The sequence below is a fragment of the Colossoma macropomum genome, unplaced genomic scaffold (assembly GCF_904425465.1).
Source record: "Colossoma macropomum unplaced genomic scaffold, Colossoma_macropomum, whole genome shotgun sequence".
In the NCBI taxonomy this organism is placed as follows: Eukaryota; Metazoa; Chordata; class Actinopteri; order Characiformes; family Serrasalmidae; genus Colossoma; species Colossoma macropomum.
The window spans coordinates 16,453,491-16,471,763 of record NW_023494788.1 but is presented as its reverse complement, the minus strand read 5'-3'; the positions used below and the strand labels follow the sequence as shown (position 1 = coordinate 16,471,763).

Sequence of the window (18,273 nt, the reverse complement as noted above, 5' to 3'; positions counted from 1 at the left end):
AACACCATTAAGCATACCCTGACTACAGTCCATAGACATCGTATCATGGTATTGTAACATCGATCAAACAGAAACATAAACTGTTGTGGGTCGTAAGCCAGGTCAGTGAAATCGAAGGACATAAATGACCCCAGCTTATGGACATATTTTCTCAACTTCCAAAGAAAAATGAAAATCAGGTTTATCTTGATCCCACTCATCCTTTTCATTTCTTCCAAATGTGTTCAGACACCCCTTCTAATTGGCAACTTCAGGTACTGCTTTAAGGTGTATCCACTGCTGACACATAAGCACACATGGCTTGTATAATCTCCGTAGAAAAGCATTGCCAACAGAATGGGACGCTCTGGAGTAGCCACACATGAGCCTAAGGTCACCAATGCCCAATGCTGAGCACCAGCTAGAGGTATAAAGCCAGCTATGGGATGTGGAGCAGTGGAACTGCATTCTCTGAATTGACGGTGCTCCATCCAGTACTTTTGGGATGAATTAGAGTGGAGAATGTGATACAAAACTAATCATTCGACATTAGTACCTGATGTCATTGATGCTCTTGTGGATGTATGCAATCAAATCCTTATAGCAATGTTCTAACATCTAGTGTAAACCTCACCCAAGAGCAAATACTTTTACTACAGCAAAGAGTGGAAACCCACTATCAGTATCCCTGATTTCAGAAGAAACACTGAGATGAGCAGGTGTCTACAAACATCTGGACATAGTAGCCTACTTTCAGTCAACTATTTTTACCTTTAATGTATTTGAGTCATATTTTGTTAAACTGAGTACTTTTAACTTGAGGCTAATTTACTGATCTGTGACACTCATGCCCTTCTCATCTGTCCTGAAGGACTTTACAGGCTCAGTACTGTCCACACAAGCACACATACACATCAGGAGTAAAAGGTTAAATGTGACTCCATTTAAGGGTGGCCAATTCACAAGGATGCATGCGTCAGGTACCGTTTACACTGTTTGTCACGGAATGGCAGAGTGAAAGAGTCAGGAGAGCTACAAAGCTCTGAAAGCCTAAGTGAATCATTTTTAGAGGAGAGAAAATAATTCGACACCAACATCAATCAAAGTGAAGATCACATGGCAATAAGAAAATGAGACAACAACTCAATTCCAATGATTTACATTCCATTTCTACCTCATCACGTCAGGACAAAGGGGGCAATTACGTACTAGTTCGTACACCCTTTCCTTGCAGAGAGATAAAAAAGGGAACCATGCATGTGTCTCATTGTCTTTTTTTCCATGGGGATTTGTCATATCTAAGAAATACAGCCATTTTCTCAGCTGTCAAGCAATTCCTTCAGCATACTCTATCACTCTATGACAGCATTCATCACGTCCTCATGCCTGCAGGACAAGTGTGTAGGTAAGAAGGAAGAGAAAAAAACACTCAATTTAACAAGTCATTTCAGAGCAGGTCATAGCTTCACAAGACATCCTTCACGAGGCTCTCTTTTAGTATTCAGTGAGATATGTTCAAGAGAGGGATGCTGAAAAATGCTAACGCTAGTACCCTGTGTTTTAGGGTTTTGAGGGACGGCGGGGCGAGGGGGGAGGTCATGACAGAGGTTAGTGCAAAATTACGGCCTGTCACAGTCTGGACAGGGCAAGAGCAGCCGCAGAGAGACCCTGTCAGGGTGCGGAGGGCGACGCACCCACGGGCCCGCCGTAGCAGTGTCAGAGGAACGCTCAGCTCCAAAGTGCTTGTCCCACACAACGGAGAGCTGACTGCCCTTAAGCTTTTCTCCTTGCCTGTCAGGCCAAGAGCCACGGGCAGTAATTACCAATGAAAACTCAAACTTGAACAGATTCAAAATGCATTTTCCCTAAACCTATAAACCTCGTTTGTACATAGTATTAATTAACCTATGCACATTTAAAATGCTGTATAAGATAGTTATGAAAGCCAATAGAGGAATATAAAGTGTGATAACTGCAGTTGAGCATAAAACACAGCCTAAAACACAATACATTACATCAGCAGTCTGAATATAGCATAGAAGAATATAGACTACATGAGGAGTTTCATCAATGAAACACTACAGCAAACATCAGCATGGAAATAAAATATAATGCATTGAACAAAATCTCTCAGCTGGAATTTCCAAATTTTATATATTCCAAGTTTGCAGCAGATGAGTTTTATAAATTAGAAACTTTAAATTAGAAAACTGAAGTCCATGGACACAATCTGAATGTACAAAAAGTTTGGTTTAAAACCGTAACTTAATTTTATTGAAGTGAGTTTTATTTCTGCATAATTATTAAGATCTAAACAAAGTCATTCAGAGTGGATTAATGTATAATATTCTAGAGAAACTTACAGAGCTACAGTTGTCAACAGTGGTCGTGATAGGAACCAGACGTCCGAAGCATTTTGGCCTAGAACATATATTTTAAAATCTATTAATGGTTGAGAGGAACATGCAGGGTGTCATAAGGCAAAATAGCCCCCAAAGAACAGATTATTTTTCTTTTTAGATTTAACACTATTTTACAGTTTGTAGCATTACTTATACACTTACAGAGAGAAGTGTTCTTTAATAAAGGCAATGGTTCTTTTTAGACCCATTTCATGCTTAAATGGTTCTTTGCATGGTGAAATGGTTCTTTAGACTGGTGAAGAATGTGGTTCTACATAGAATCTTTTTGAAAATGTTTCTATAGAGCACCAAAAAGGGTTCTTCTACTGTTACAAGCATGACATCGTAACAGTAGAAGAACACTTTTTGGTACTATATGGAACTATTTTTTCAATAAAGTTCTACGTAGAACCACGTACAGCACATTCTTCAGCAGTTTCCCTATGCAAAGAACCATGAATTGGTTCTATATGGAACTGATGGTTCTAAATAGAACCATTGGCTTTACTAAGGAATCACTGAAGAACCATCCTTTTAAATGTGTTTATAAATACTCAGAAGACATTTGTAGGTCTACTGGTCATTTTATCATAAATAAAATGACCATATTTGTGTTGCAGACATCAAGACCCCTGGTTCCTATTGCCACCACTGTAACGAAATTTGAGTTGGTAAGTTTCTCTACATCACACCATTTCACATCAAACCACTCTGAATCATGTTATTTACATCTCAGTGTCATAATTGAAAAATGGGTGGAATTTCTCTTTAATATTTAAGGTTTGTGATGTCTTAAATCAGTTCTTGTAGCTCACCTTTATTTTTTATTTATGTTAAACTATTTATTGAATAATTTACTCCTGATTTGATACCACTTGGCGCGTTGTTGCCCAACTGTCTCTGTGTGTGCCTGCAATGAAACAGTATGAACATTTTATGTAAGCTATGCTTTCTTCACACACAAAACTAAGAATCTGATCATAGAAACCATTTATGGAAAATCCTCTTGCTTTGCATGCTGTATGACAGAGCTCCACATGCAGGGCCATCTATTTCATACATGCTGGATTAAATGGATGTCCATAGCTATATTCCAGACTGTATATTCTGATTTGATGTCTCGTGCTGAAAAGAGCAGCTATGTATCTTAAATGCAGGAAATCAGATCTGTGTCATGCATCTCTGTGTTTCTTGACGTTAATCTTTATAGCAACAATTATAGGCACTTACAGCACCGATAGGGCAGGTTTTTCAGACTTAGATTAAGTCTGAGCCTGAACTAAAAAGAATTTCTAATGACAAATCTTGATTGAAACTGACATTTAGTTCAAGATTAGGTTTAAAGGGCTCATATTACATTAAACCATCAAAGCTTTTTTTAAATAAAAGGTTTGATGCAGTATGCAAACATTGTTGAAGTTTCAATGCACTCCCCACACAGAGAATCTATGCTGCGAACTATGTTTCTGTGATTTCACAAAAACAACATATTTACATATACACATCTATACAGCATTTAAGCGTTCAGTCCTGCCCTCTCATGTTAGGTATATTGAGTGTTACAGTCAGGACTGCTTTTTAAATGAGGCAAATTACAGGGCAGCCAATCAGAACACAGATACTTTGCATATATCTGTCCTAAAGGCTCAGTAACAAAAACAGTTTGTTTGATAAGAAGTTGAAAATTGTCATGTAAAAATGAATGTGAAAATGTAAATGTAAGGGACCCTTAATGCAAGAAACCAGCACATACAGTCCAAGAATGGAACTTAACATCTATGCGACCATCTATGCAAAGTGCATTTCATCATAGAAGTTATGCAAACTATTAACTTCTTATTTCATTCAGTAGAGCTTAACATTATAATTCGTAACTAGGTTATACCCTTGACCTGTGCATCATACCCTGACTTCTGTCTGAGCCTGTTATATCAGCTGGAAACCTAATACCATGCTTAAGGATGAACATGCTTAAGGAGTCATGGCATTACGTTAGAACTTCTGTTTTTCCGCTGATGCCGTCAAGGACTAAGGCTCTATTAGGTAGGGGCTATATAAGCTGGCCAGACCTGCTCCAACATCCCAACCGCTTCACTGCTGCTTGCACCTGTGCTCATTCTGGTGAGTGCTGAATTTCTGTGGTTATTTTTAGCCTTTGGGTGGTGCTATCAAGCAAATCAAATCTTAGTTTAATAATTTCTGAAGCAGTTTGAAATGAGAACTAGGTGTTTTTCTTATATTAATGCTGACACTTCAGAGTTTCCCACTATGGGTCGATTTCCCAGGCTGTGATAAAGCCTGGACTAAAAAGAATCGGCAAGGGTGATTGGTACTGCAGTTTGATCCACACAAGGCTTATTCTGTGCCCATGAAATAGGCCTTAAACGTAAAACCTGTAGGATAAAGTCTATTTTGTGTCTGGATGTCTCCTTAGATGCTGCCTGCAATGGCCCTGATGCTGCAGGCAGCCCCTATGTTCCTCCTGCTGGTCTCTTCTCCAGGTATCCATTCCTCTCCATCTCAGCACCTGTGTGGCTCCAGCCTGGTGGATGCTCTCTATGTCGTTTGTGGTGCAAGAGGCTTCTTTTATGCCCACAGAGGGGAGAGGGACCTTGAGGCGTTGCTGGGTGAGCACGACTTTCCCAAACCGGCATTTAGCACGTCTGAAAATCACTCTGAAGTGATGGTTTGGGCAAAAAGCATATTTAGACAATTACCTTCTTCCCACAGAAAGGTAGTTGATAACCCAAGACATGTTCTTTGTCTATAAATTGCTTCTGCAGTTTTGCTTTGGAGCTTCTTTAAAATAAATAAGTAAAACAATGGCTGATACTACAGTTTGTAGCTATTTTACAAACTTTTATACAATTTCATTGTATATAGTTTTACTTATCCAGAGTGACTTACAGTTTAATCACGTTACAGAGGTAAGTGAATGTAGCATTTGGAGTCTTGCCCAAGGACGCCTATTGGTGATACATGGTTTGCTTACCTGGGTAGGGAATCAAACACCAGTATTCTGCTTGGAGGGCAGCGGTATTACCCACTATTGTACACTAATTGCTGAGACTATTACTGTTCAACTATTAAGTGACAATTTAGACATGCATGATGCCATACTTTAGGCTATAAACTTTTAATACATGTAGCCCCATTAGGCTACGTTCACATTACAAGCCTCATTGCTCGGATGCAGTCTTTCACATTTGTGTGGGTGAGCGATTAACCCCACAACACGAATGCCTGACCGTTCTCTAGGTCACATGGCCTTGAATCAGATATGTTTTCGTGCTAGGACCACATATGAAAGTGGCTCAGATCTGATTTGAAAAGATCAGACATGTGCATCCACAGAGCTCTGAAAACATCAGATTTGCACCACTTCAGCCTGACAATATGAACCCAGCTAAGCGACTGCAAATATTTGAGGTGATTACATTTATTTAGAACTACAATCATTTTCCAGTCATTAGATTTCTGCAACCAGTAAAAATGTGAAGTGAGCGCATAAGACCGAGGCAAATAACAAAGTAAATGCATTCACTGAGACATCAGGGGGGCTATGAACAAAAAAGTTCCACCTTGTTTAGCAGGCAATGCTGATTAATGTTGGTGTATTTGTTAGCTATGTAATTAATTCTAACTTTTTTAGCATGCATTGTGGTAGAATGACCTTTTTTTTTGCTTTTTGAACTCTAGCATAGTGCACTTAACAGCATAGTATCATTTCAACAGTACAGCCAGTATAAGCTACTAATCAAACATAGCTAGGAAATATGTACTGTTAAAAGATGTACTGTTAAAGTACTATAACATGTATTGTAAAAGACAATCAATTTATCACAACTTATTTATGAGACTATTATTAATCAACTAAAACTTCATGATTGTGACAGCCCTAAACACAGCCATGGCCTCATTGCTTCAGACAAAAAGCATGCTTTGAACAATTAACTGCAAATGTAAGCTAAGTAAGGGGAAAATGTGTTTTTTGCTGAACCATTGGCTCCATTTTGTTCAGTACTTAATGTTAGAATTGTAATGTAAAAATGTTAATAGTTGTAGCCCTTAAGAAGAAATAACAGTAATGTATGGAGAACACTCTCTCCTCCAGCTGTCCTCTCAAAGACTTCTGGTCATGAGAACATGGTGGAGGGCATCCCTACGAAGAAGCTGGAACTAAAAGTGAAGAGAGGGATTGTGGACCAGTGCTGCCACAGGCCCTGCACCTTATCCCACCTGCAAAACTACTGTAACTGAGCCAGCTGCTCAAGAGCAACACCCAGACTACCACTGATTATGGAAGAACACTTGAAAACCCTGGCCACCAAATAAAGCATCACTAATAGCAACAGAAATAAGTGCCAGTTTCTTTGCAAAATACACAGTGGAAAAATGTATCACTGCATGATTTAACCCACGAGGATGTTTCTGAGAAAGCAAACCTATTTTCACTCAGCGTTATGTGGAAAGGTCAAAAGCAATGTATAAACTGAGCAGAAAGGGCTTTAATCAGACTTCGTTACTACAGTACTTTAGGGCCCTCTGCTGGACAACAGTGCAAAATAAAAAGCAGTAAATCAGATTTAATGCTTCAGGAAAAAAGTTCAGTAACCAACAAAAGATGCATGGAAAACACTCACTCACTTTTTATTCGGGTATACTAAATAGTTTAAAGTTTAGTTCTGGTATATTGATAGCTAAAATTTGCATCAATATTTTTTTGAGCAGCCATTTCATTTGGTAAGTTCAGTCATAATTTTTCCCTCCAAAAACCAATAAATAACAGGTTTAACAAGTTACCAATATTTTGCCAAGGAGAATATGTAACATTTATTTAAGTGTCCCCTTTAAAATCACATTCTAAAACATAAACAAAAAAAATAATAAAGAAATATAAAGGTAGCCAGATTACAGATGTGTGAAGTAGGCTTTATTTGACTTGAATTAAGACTTTGCAAACGGAATTCAAATTTTAATGAAAGTAAAAACACAGGAGTACACATAGTCCAAGCAGTAGTTGTATGAACACTAAGCCCACAGGAATACATATTTTTACCATCTCTTAAAAACTAGTTTGGTAATTCTGACCTAAAACACTACAACTTGGATAATTTTTTTTAAAGAATATTTATTCCCATTCCAATTCATGCACCACCAATGCCATAGTTAATATTTTGATCAGTACACCACAAGGATGTACTGAAAAATACACTGACTCCCCTATATATAAATAATACATTGTTCACGTACTGTAGAAATCAATGGGAACTCGTGCGTGTAAGCAGGATCCGCTTTGACTTTTAGCCTTTATGGATAAAATCAGCTTAGAGCTGTTTGCCATGTTTTGTGCTCTAAGGTCCCAGTAAAGTCTGTATTGTTACAGTTCAGTGAACTGAATTCTTTCTGAGAAAGAGAGTAAATGTTAATCACCCTTAGAGACAAACTCTGAGACATTACAGTTAAGACATTCTGTAACCACTTAAATAGTGATTCTCCATTAAATAACATTTATTCCAAGACATCAACAACTAGTCTTGTTATGAAATTGTTAAAATCACGCTCTATCTCAGACCCGTCACAGGCTGCTGGTTCTCCTTGAGCTCATGTTTAAAGGCTTTGCTTGGGTCAAACTTGTGTGGAGCCTGACTGGACTTCAGCTGCTCCAGCTCCCGCTTTTGCTTGCCCACCTGTGTCCTAAGCTTAGACACTTCCTGTAGAACACAAATATATATCCATTAAAGAAGCCTAGTGCAGGCACTCTTATTTAAAAAAATAAATAAATAAATAAAAAAACACCTCTGGATGAAAACAGACCATTTCACATTTAACAGCAATGTGATCCTGACCTGTTTGAGCTCCAGGTTCTCCTCCTTGAGTTTGACCATGTGCTTGATCTTCTGTCTTTGGTTCTGATGGCCCAACAGATTGGCATAGGCGTTAGCCAGTTTATTCAGTTCCGTCTGAGTGGCCCCTTTCTCATTGAGCAGGGCATCCCTCTCCGCGGCAAAGCCGTCCAGCTGCTCCTGGAGACCACAAGCAGTAGAAAAATGAGAGGCACATCAGGGAGCCACAGAGACCATCTGCAACGCTCATACTGTCAGCAGTATCAGTTCCACAGGAGTAGTTTAAAGGAGCATGGCCTCACCTGAAAGGGTTTAACTTTTGCATAGAGCTGTTCATACAGGTTTCTCCAGTGCTCTGTCTCTGTATTAGACGTGCTGTAAGATGATGTGAACACATATCACTGATGAAAAACATACAGGTTAAACAGATACAGTGGACCCCAGTTAATTGATTGACCGCCTCTACGTCAAACGTAACCGATTTCAACTTTTGCTGCAACAGCCTCTGACGTGGAGGCATGTTACAATAGAAACGTGGATGGGTGGGCACAGGCAGAATGTAACTGCTACACTATTTAAGGTCGAAAGAGAAAATTCAAACAAGAGGCTGGCGAGTTAGAAGCTGACTTCAGCTTCGTGTTAACACTACAGTTGAAATGCAAAGCGTAAGAGACTTCTGAGGTAAAACAATATTTAACACCGTTTTCACCAGACTCAGAATTTTTTTTTTTGTAGTAAATTGATATGAAACCATATCAAATACTGAGCATCAACCAAAAGAAAATCCATCAGAGATTAAATTAAGGCATAAGTCAAGAAATTATAAAGTATTTTAAACACTGAGTGACACCAAGGCCAAAACTTCACAAGTAGTTAAATCAGGGTTGGCTGTGCAAAAGTTATCAGTTCTCCATTTACCAAGAGGCATTGTAGCAGAAATACACCTTTAAAAGGCATAGCTATACAGTCTCCAGTAGCTTTTAAATCCTGTAAAACAGAATATATGGAACACTAGGACAAATTTCTTAATTCTATTGAGACCTACATTCTGGCCACTTCATTTTGATTAAAACTGTGCTGAGCGGAAAACTTCAGAGAAAGTAAATGCCCTCAGGCTTAGACTTTTTCTATCCATTCCTTCATACTCTAGTGGCATCTTTAAACGGAGACTAATCTTAAATCTATAATGCCTTTGGGAAAAGAGGCCCTATCAAATTTCAGCTTCTGGATTTGATTAAATCCGGCTTTTACATTTAATTAATTTAATCTAACCGCCAAAACACAATCAATTTCAAAGAACTAGTCCCAGAACATTATTTTGAGGTATGAGTAATGTGTATATGTACCGCACTCACCTGTGCTGCACCTCTGCGAGTCGTTTCGTAAAGTCGTGACGCTCGTTCTCCATCTGCAAATGCAGCTGCTCCCTCTCCTGCTGCCACTCCTCAGTGTGGCTCTTCAGACAGGCCTCTTTCTGCTCCAGCAGCCTGCTTTGCTCAGCCATCTCCTGTTGCAGCGCCTCCACCTTTTCCTGCAGGACCTGCGCCTTCTGTGCCCTGCCCTCCGCTGACTCCCTCCTCCTCTGCTGAGCCTGCTCCAGCAGGGCCAGGGCCTTCTGTTTCTCCTCCCGCTCCTGCTCCATCAGTCCTTGCAGACGGCAGTGCTCCATGCTGTGAGCCTCCACGACACGCTTTAGCTCATCCTCACTTTGAGCCAACTTGGTCTGTACTTCCAATAACATCCTACACACACAAACACAAATTTACACTTAGGGTTATTCATATAAGAACATATTTTCCAATTAGATGAGGATCTATTAATGCTTGCATCATTTTTTTAAGAAAAGCAAGAAAAATGCAGGATGTAGGACCTTGAAGCAAGTAAGAACTACAGCTATCAAATAAGTTGCAACAAAGTACATAAAAAGGCCTGTTTTAGGACAAAGTTTGAGATTAAATAAGGATTAGAATATACCAGACTGAGGGAACTGTTCTTGTATAGCCAAGTCACACAACTGACCTTAACCCAACGTTGCAGCATTTCACAAGTCTAGACAAGACATTTAGCAAAACAGCAGGACTGTAAGCAGGAACTGCATTACGAGCCCGCCAGAAAAACTACTAGTGGAGATACTCAGTATTTGCTGATGTCTCTAGGTCAATGACTTCAGACAGTCCGAGTACTAAAACAATTTTATTTGAAGTTAGGTTTATTGCCTAACTACTTATGGCCCCTTTAAATGGGACACCGTGTATAAAAATTGCTGTAATTCACAAAATAATTATGTAAATATCCTTGAATTTTAGCAGACTTTAACTGCACTTTAAACTCATAGCTACTGTTTTCAGTGTGACAGAGTACAGGGTCATAACAAAAGCTGTCACTGTGTAATATCTTAAATCTGCTTTGTATGTACACAGACGTGAAACCTAACCTGGCATACTCCTCCCTCTCCTTATCTTGGGTTTGCTGATGGTCGAGGAGTTTTTGTTGTTGCTCCTGCAGCTGCTGGCTGACTCTGCTCACCTCCTCCTCCAGCTGCTGCCTGACTCTGCTCACCTCTTCCTCCAGCTGCTGAGCACAGGCTTCAGCCTGCTCCCTCTGCATGCTCAGAGCCTGCCTAGCACTAAAAGGGTTAAAGTATTAACAACATGACCCAATTGAAGAGAGGGGTTTAACAGCTAGTGCTCAGTACTTACCCCTCTAGCTCAGTGGCCATTTCGCCAACCTTGCCCAGGCAGCTGTTGTGTTCCTCTTGTAGTTTCTTCATAGCTTCCTTATGAGCCTCTTTCAAAGTCTTCATTTCAAGATTATTCCTATCAATACAGTATAAACATTAGCATGAATTTGCAAGAGAAAGCTTTTTCCCCTCTCTTCCCAGTTTGTCTCAATGGCTCTGACCTCACTAGCTCTGTGCATGCACTAGACAGTTCTTCTCCCAGTGTGTGCTTTTCCCCAGTGAGACACTGGATGGCCTCCTCGTGCAGCCTCTCCTGCTGCTCCAGCACTGACAGCTCCTCCAGCACCTCTTCCAGCTCCTCCTCTAGTTGCTTCCTCTCAGTTTCCATCTCATCACGCAAATGTGCCAGCTCATTGGACAGGGAGTTGCTGTGAGCCTGCAGCATTCAGATGCCACAAGTCAGATCAGGTGAACTAGAATAGGTTAATACTTCAGGTTTAGCAGACATTTTTGAACATAAACTACTGTGAAGTTCCATTTCAGCTTAATGTACAGACCTGCAGACATAAATAAAATGCATTGTTCTACTAAATGTATTTTTTAAACACAGTACTGCGCAAATAAACATTCATTCATTTAAAATGACCATTAAGTACACCTCCTTGTTTCTACTTTCGTTGTCCATCAGGTCCATTTACCATATAGAAGCACTTTGAGGTTCTACAATTAAAGACTGTAGTCCATCTTTCTCTGCACACTTTGTTAGTTGCCTAGTTGTCTTCAATAGTCAGGACCCTTACAGGAGAGCAGCTTTTTTTTGGATGTTGGATTATTCTCAGCACTGCAGCGACACTGAACGAAGTGGTGGCATGTTAGTGCATGGTGCACTGGTATGAGTGAACACAGAAGTTCTGGAGTTTTTAAACACTGTGTCCACCTTGTAGATGTAACGTTGGACACAAGAGCTCATCTATTCTGCTCAATTTGTGTTGGTCATCCCTTAGTCCTTACCACTAGTACCAGCGCAACACACTAACGGACCACCACCATGTCAGTATTGCTGTAGCACTGAAAATGATCCACCACCCAAATTACACCTGCTCTGTGGGAGTCCTGACCACTGAGGAACAGGGTGAAATGGGGCTAACCAAGTATGCAGAGAAACAGATGAACAAGAGCCTGTAAATGTAGAACTGCACCTATACAGTGGGTGGAGCTGATAAAATGGACAATTAGTGTAGAAACAAGGTGGTGCCCTTAATGAAGTGGCCAGTCAGTGTATTTTTGAGGAGATAATAGAATAGAACAGAAAGACACAAATAATAGAAGACACACTCATACAAAAGGGTAAAAGTCAAAGGGGAAAAAAATATCAGTGTAAAACCTTTCCAACAGAGGAGTTCAAAAAATAATTAAGAGATAAAGAAAACTGGACTCCTAATCACCATGCAAGACCTGGTAGACCACCAAAACTATCATCAAATACAGCGAATATAGCATTCATCGTTGAGAGACAGAAGTATATCAAACTCCAATTTTGCTTCTGATCTGAAAAATAAAAATAAATAAATAAAATAATAAAATAAAATAATACAGGTGTTTCAATCCACTGTGAGACAACAGCTCAACACTATGGGTCTGAATGTGAGGCTGTCTAGAAGCCGTAAAGGGAAGGAAGAGAAGGAGAGAAAAAGAGGAGAAAATTTGTAAAACAGACAAAGAAGCTGCTGGTGCTCTCAGAACAATGGACTGGCCACCCCGGGACCCAGACCTCAACATCACTGAACGTGTTTGGAATTACTAGGATCACGAGAAAATGCATCCAACTTCTAAGACTGAACTTTGGAGGTGTGGAAAAATATTCCTGCAGATTTCTTGGAAAAACTAAAAGCAAGTCTCTCAAAAAGAGCAGATGATGTCAGGTTTTGTGCTCCCCCCCATGCTGAAAAATGAACACAATGAAAAATGGGGAAAAAAGGGAAAACTGGCCATTTTGATTGGAAACTAAATAAATATAAGGTGGTATCTGACTTGTGCACATTATTTTAAGTGAAATAATGAGGGAGCCAGTGTGTTACCTTCTCCTCCTCTAGCTGTTTGGCAACAGCAGAGTGTTGCTGCTTCAATTGGTCATGAGCTTCCTTTTCATTTTTCTTGCTCTCCTCCAGTGAGCTAATATTGGCCAGCAACTCCTGTACCCTCCTTAGGCCTTCTTCCTGTGTTCTGGCTGCATGCAGACAGAGGCATGAAATAAATATAACAAGGAGTACACAGCTTATAAGTTTGATATTACATCAAACACACAAATGACCCAAAAGACTATGAGTCCTCTACTGAAACTTCTTGCCTGCAGTCAAAGTGCCTTACCACAGACTACACTCACCTCTTTCATCCTCCAGGGTCAGGCAGCGTTCGCCCATGAGAGCCACACGCTGGTCCAGCTCCTCCTCAGTCCTCCTCAGTACCTCCCTGATGCGGGCAAGCTCTTGTTCTTGCTGCCGCACAGTGCTTTGAGAGTCCTGCAGCTCCTGGGCTCCCTGTTGGATCTTCCCCTCCAGCTCTCTCAGTGCAGCCTGAGAGGCCTCCATGTCATTTTCATGCTGTTTCAGCTCACGTTCCTGCTCCCTTAGAGTGGTCTGGCACTCCCGGAGCTCCTGCTGGCACTTCTGCAGCTCTTGCTCCTTCTCCCTCAGGGTGCTTTGGGAATCATGCAAGTCCTCAGTGCACTTCTCCAACTGCTGCTCCACCTCACTATGCAAGATGAAGGACAGAGGAGGCAAATAACACTTTGCTCTTTCAGCTAGAAAAACTAAGAGCAATAGTGTAGTGAAGAACATTTATACAGTTCTCCCCTTATCTCAAAAGTAGTCGATCAGTCAAGACATGTTTGATGTTCAAAGTTTTTAGTTTTGCACTGGCGCTACAAGTCCGATGTGACACATCTACAAGGCCGAAAAAGGTGACAGATGTTCCGCACTTATTAGTAGAGGTGTAACTGTTCACCAGTCACAGTTTGGTTCAGTCCTTGTATCACATTTCAGAATGGAATAACGTAAACAACTCAACGTCAACCCAGTTACCTCTACACCACTACTCGTTAGTTACTGTAGCCTTGTAAAGCAGCTAACTTCAAACATCATACATGTCTTGACTGATCAACTATGTTAATAGCATTGGGGAAATTTGTGTTAATTTGATTTCTGGGTGAACATATTTTCTGTCAAACACAAACACATGCATGATGGATTCACTCAAACATATGCATGATGAATGCAGGGGGCAAATCTTACCCAAGCTTCTCTTGAGAATCAGATACGCGGCGCTCCATTGCAGATTTGTCCTGCAGCTTACTCTTAAGATCCTTACAAAAGAAGAGTTAAGACTAGTCTTCAGAACTTACTGACCAACAATTCTACTACTCCAATCCTTATAAACTAAAACAATACCTGAATCTCTTCATTTGCAGTGTCAAGGTAGCTCTGCAGAGCCTTAATTTCCTCCCTCAGCTCCTGTATGACAGCTGAAACAGAAGATGCATAATGAAGAGAAAAACACAAACAAAAAATAAAAAATGTTAACTCCATATCTATATTAACTCTATAATATCACTCACTCTACCTACCATGCAGCTTATCCATTTCTTTCTCAAGCTGATCATTATGTGCTTTAGTCTCTTCATGAAGGTCCTCTGTAAAGCAGAGTAAATGCACCTTGTAACTCTATTGGTAACGATAAGTTTAGTCAGAATTATTTATCCATTGTGCAATGTTTGGTGATTTAAGACGTTTTCTACAGACACCTTCTTTATTAATTATATAGATCTGTTAAATCAAATTTTATTTTCTTCATTTAGTCTTCTCAAGCACTGAGAAAGTCAAGGCTCACCAAGATCTCTGTTCCGCTCCTGAAGAGCACTAAGAGTTGCTCTTGAGGCTTCAAGATCGGTCTCCAGCACTTTCACTTTGCCTTCTGAACTGATCTGCAGGAAACTCAGCTCCTGCAAAAATGTCAAAGATTTGTTGAGCAGATTCAACTGGGTTGGGAATCGCATATATTTACTGTTACATTACTGCGGAACCCACAAGAACCCCTCACCTACTCAAGAATAAACAGTTTCTTACCTTGCCTTTAGCATCCAGTTTGTTTCTGGCCTCCATCAACTCCATAGATAGAGAATTGATTCTCTTTTTTGTAGTGTCAGCAGATACCTATATAAGTGCATATGCAAAAAAAATATATAGATAAAAAAAATATTTATTATGGCATTGCAAGGAGCAAAGAGCTTAAGACCACCCACTCAGTCAAGTGAATACTGATTAACCTGAAGCATGTCTATTTAACTACACAACCAACCTTGGACTTCAGGAACTCATTAGTTTTCTTTAACTCAACAAGTTGTCTTTCAAGAGAAGCCACATTGGCTGCAAGGCCGGTCTTCTCCCTCACAGCAGCAAGCAGTTTAGCCTCCAGCTTCTTCAGCTCTTCCTCCAGGATCAGAAGCCTGCGGTCCTGCTCCCCTCTCTGCTGCACCAGTGACCGGATCTGGAAAGTATATTATTTGCAATGATAAGAATAAACTATGAATCATACATTAGAGTGAATGCAGACTTAGTGTGTCATTCATTTATGATGTAATTGTAACATCAGTGTGGCTTAGTAGGGAAGGCCATAAACCTGGTAATTTCAGGTTATTACCCCAGTACTGCTTAAACGTTGCTACACATCTTCTTTTAATGATACAAACCAACCTTTCTTTGGTACCCACCTCTTTCTCCAGAAGTTTTTGATGCTTCATTTCAACTCTGAAACTGCTTTTGTCCTTTTTGGAGCCAGAACCTCCATCCTGTATAAGAGAACGATAAGTGTCACACAGGGAACCACTTCTATGATTCCAAACATCTAGCTTCAGTATATAGGCAGAGCACTCACCAACCCATCTACAGACATAGTCCTTCGCACTGGAGACATCAAGACATCTTTTGCGGGTGGTGGAGGTGGTAAAGCTGCGGCTGAACCAGTCAACGGACAGAGGAGTAAGGTCAGATGACAAGACAGCTATGTGCATAAATTAAAACCAGCAAAACCACAATTCACTTTAAAAGAAGGCCAACTAGGCCAGCTGCTCTCACATTTCGATGCAGATTTGAAGCGTTCTGACTTGTGAAAGGATGCAGCTCCCTTTACGTCACCATCTTTGAGTTCGTAGGTACCAGGCGGAGGAGCACAACCTAGCAATAAAGAACAATCGTGTTGGGCAAAACAATTCATGACACACCTGAAGGCAAAGATCGCACACGAAGAATGAATCCATGCATGTCCAGCAACTAAACTTATTATGATTAGGAAAAATGCCACAGAACGTCTGCTGGTCTAAATTTGTATATTTATTCATTCATTCGATCATACATCATCCAACCCGCTTATCCTCCTGGGTCGCGGGGGGTGCTGGAGCTTATCCCAGCGCTCACTGGGCAAAAGGCAGGAAACACCCTGGACAGGTCACCAGTCCATCGCAGTTGTATAGTTATAACCATCTGAATTTGATTAAGTGTATTTTTTTCTTCTTTTTCTTTCAACATCAAACTTGAATTTTCTACAGACTATGTTTAACTAATTTAGGAGCGCTTCTGTTTGATCAGTTAAAAGATTTGTGCTTAGAGAACATACAGATCAGTGTAAATTAGCTAGACACTTTAATGTGGAAATGGGTTAAATCATTTAGTATGATCTGCCACAGTCCTGAGTATTGAATTTAGGTTTCGAAGAAAAATAATGAGACAGGAATGTACTCATGTGCAACATGACAGCAGCACGTTGGCAAGTAGCTTGCATGGGTGTGAACTTGTTTACGTCTCTCTGCTTAGCCATATTAACTTAGCTAGCTGTGGCTAGTTTTAACAATAGCTAGCCACAAACAAATACCTTGCTGGAATGTAGAAGCATTCAAAGTAACGTTAGTCAAATCTGACCCTCGACTTCAAATTAAATAGTCCTTTTCTGTTCAGTTCCAAAGAACTAACCACAGCACTTCACAAACGAGAATGACAGTCAACATGAATAAGAGGTTTAGGAAGAAGTTAGCTAGGTAACTGTTAGGTAGCTTCGTGGTAAACAGTCTGTGTCAAAACACGTTTTGAAAAACGGGCTAATAAAGAAATGAAACTGCAGTTTTCCATGTATTTTCAAACACTCCGGCGTTAGAGAGACGTTGCGTATAAAACATACAAACGCTGCATCGAAAGATCTGGACAGTAAACTTCACTGCCGACTTTGTTATGAAACGGCTCTGGCTCTCAGTAACGTTACTGACCTGCCATGAACAACAGAAGAGCAGTAAGTTATCCGTACTTACCAACATGCTCATTAAATCGTTTCAGAGGCGCTCTTGAAAACGACATACTTTACAAACCAGAACGGGTCGCTACAAAATAATAGTAGCAACGTAAATGTTATAAGCCTTTAGTATTTCGCAGAACCACCACGGCTTCAGCAACACCCGCTGGATTTTTTTGAAACTCTTGCTACATCCAATCAAATCAAAGGAAGCGCACTAGCCAATGAAAAGCTCCGGAAACCTGACTGTGATCCAATCAGAAGTGCGGTTGTCGTGCTACGTATCCCATGCGCTTCCCAGCAGCACATTCGGCTTGCACGTTTGAATGTTTCTGTCTGCAAAGAATACATTAAGATAAAGTAGATCATAATAAAATTAAATAAAATTAATATAGAGTTTTTACAAAAAGCTTACAACTTTAGCCAATGAAAAACTCATGGACTCATAAACTCACACAGTTCTGCCGACTATTTTATGGGTTAAGTAATCATCAACTTAATATACCATGGTTTTGCTGCACTACATAACCTAGTTCTTCCTCTTCTGATACTTGATTAGAAAACATGCCAATGAACAAAAGTGCCAATGAACAGAATATCTTAGCAGTCTGATCAGAACACAAACACACAAACAGCTATTCACAAATGCAAATGAAAAATAATAATAAAAAAAGGATATATGGAGAGAAATGTCCTATTCATGTTTGCATACAGGCAGTACTGGGCATCAGCAAACGTTGGCACTACATTTTCAAACAGAAAACTCCTGTTTGAAAACGAACTATATATAAATGTACAGAGCTTAGTCTACGGAAGGCTGTACATGTAGCCAGGCCAAAGCAGGTGCAAAAGACCAATGGACGATGGACATGCTAATAGCAATTTTTGCACAATATTATTTTTTGTGACACAAATAATAAGTAAAAGAATGCAGTCTTTAATATGAATCTGTTTTTGAGCGGTAGTCCTATAATAAAAATGAATGAAGGGCCAGGATGTTTCACGTGAGGTCCGACAGGGGGCGCACGTGTCT

General features: G+C 40.1%; 2 protein-coding genes across 2 annotated transcripts; one reads left to right on the top strand and one right to left on the bottom strand.

Moving 5' to 3' along the window:
* The first annotated feature begins 4,468 nt into the window (after nucleotides 1-4,468).
* On the top strand, nucleotides 4,469-6,674 carry insb (preproinsulin b). The gene is made up of 3 exons (XM_036567839.1): nucleotides 4,469-4,502; nucleotides 4,816-5,008; nucleotides 6,496-6,674. Exons 2-3 carry the CDS (start codon nucleotides 4,816-4,818, stop codon nucleotides 6,639-6,641), a joined length of 339 nt encoding a protein of 112 aa, XP_036423732.1. The 5' UTR covers nucleotides 4,469-4,502; the 3' UTR covers nucleotides 6,642-6,674.
* Nucleotides 6,675-7,311: 637 nt separating this feature from the next.
* Nucleotides 7,312-17,411, bottom strand: hmmr (hyaluronan-mediated motility receptor (RHAMM)). Its single transcript, XM_036567838.1, has 19 exons — nucleotides 17,260-17,411; nucleotides 16,037-16,135; nucleotides 15,837-15,916; nucleotides 15,673-15,750; nucleotides 15,261-15,449; nucleotides 15,029-15,115; nucleotides 14,793-14,904; nucleotides 14,530-14,595; nucleotides 14,354-14,427; nucleotides 14,198-14,268; nucleotides 13,291-13,658; nucleotides 12,986-13,134; nucleotides 11,129-11,343; nucleotides 10,927-11,043; nucleotides 10,662-10,853; nucleotides 9,583-9,969; nucleotides 8,530-8,602; nucleotides 8,231-8,407; nucleotides 7,312-8,095 (listed from the first exon to the last, which is right to left on the bottom strand). The coding sequence occupies exons 1-19, from the start codon at nucleotides 17,303-17,305 to the stop codon at nucleotides 7,946-7,948; spliced, it is 2,730 nt and encodes a 909-aa protein (XP_036423731.1). The 5' UTR covers nucleotides 17,306-17,411; the 3' UTR covers nucleotides 7,312-7,945.
* Nucleotides 17,412-18,273: the final 862 nt, after the last annotated feature.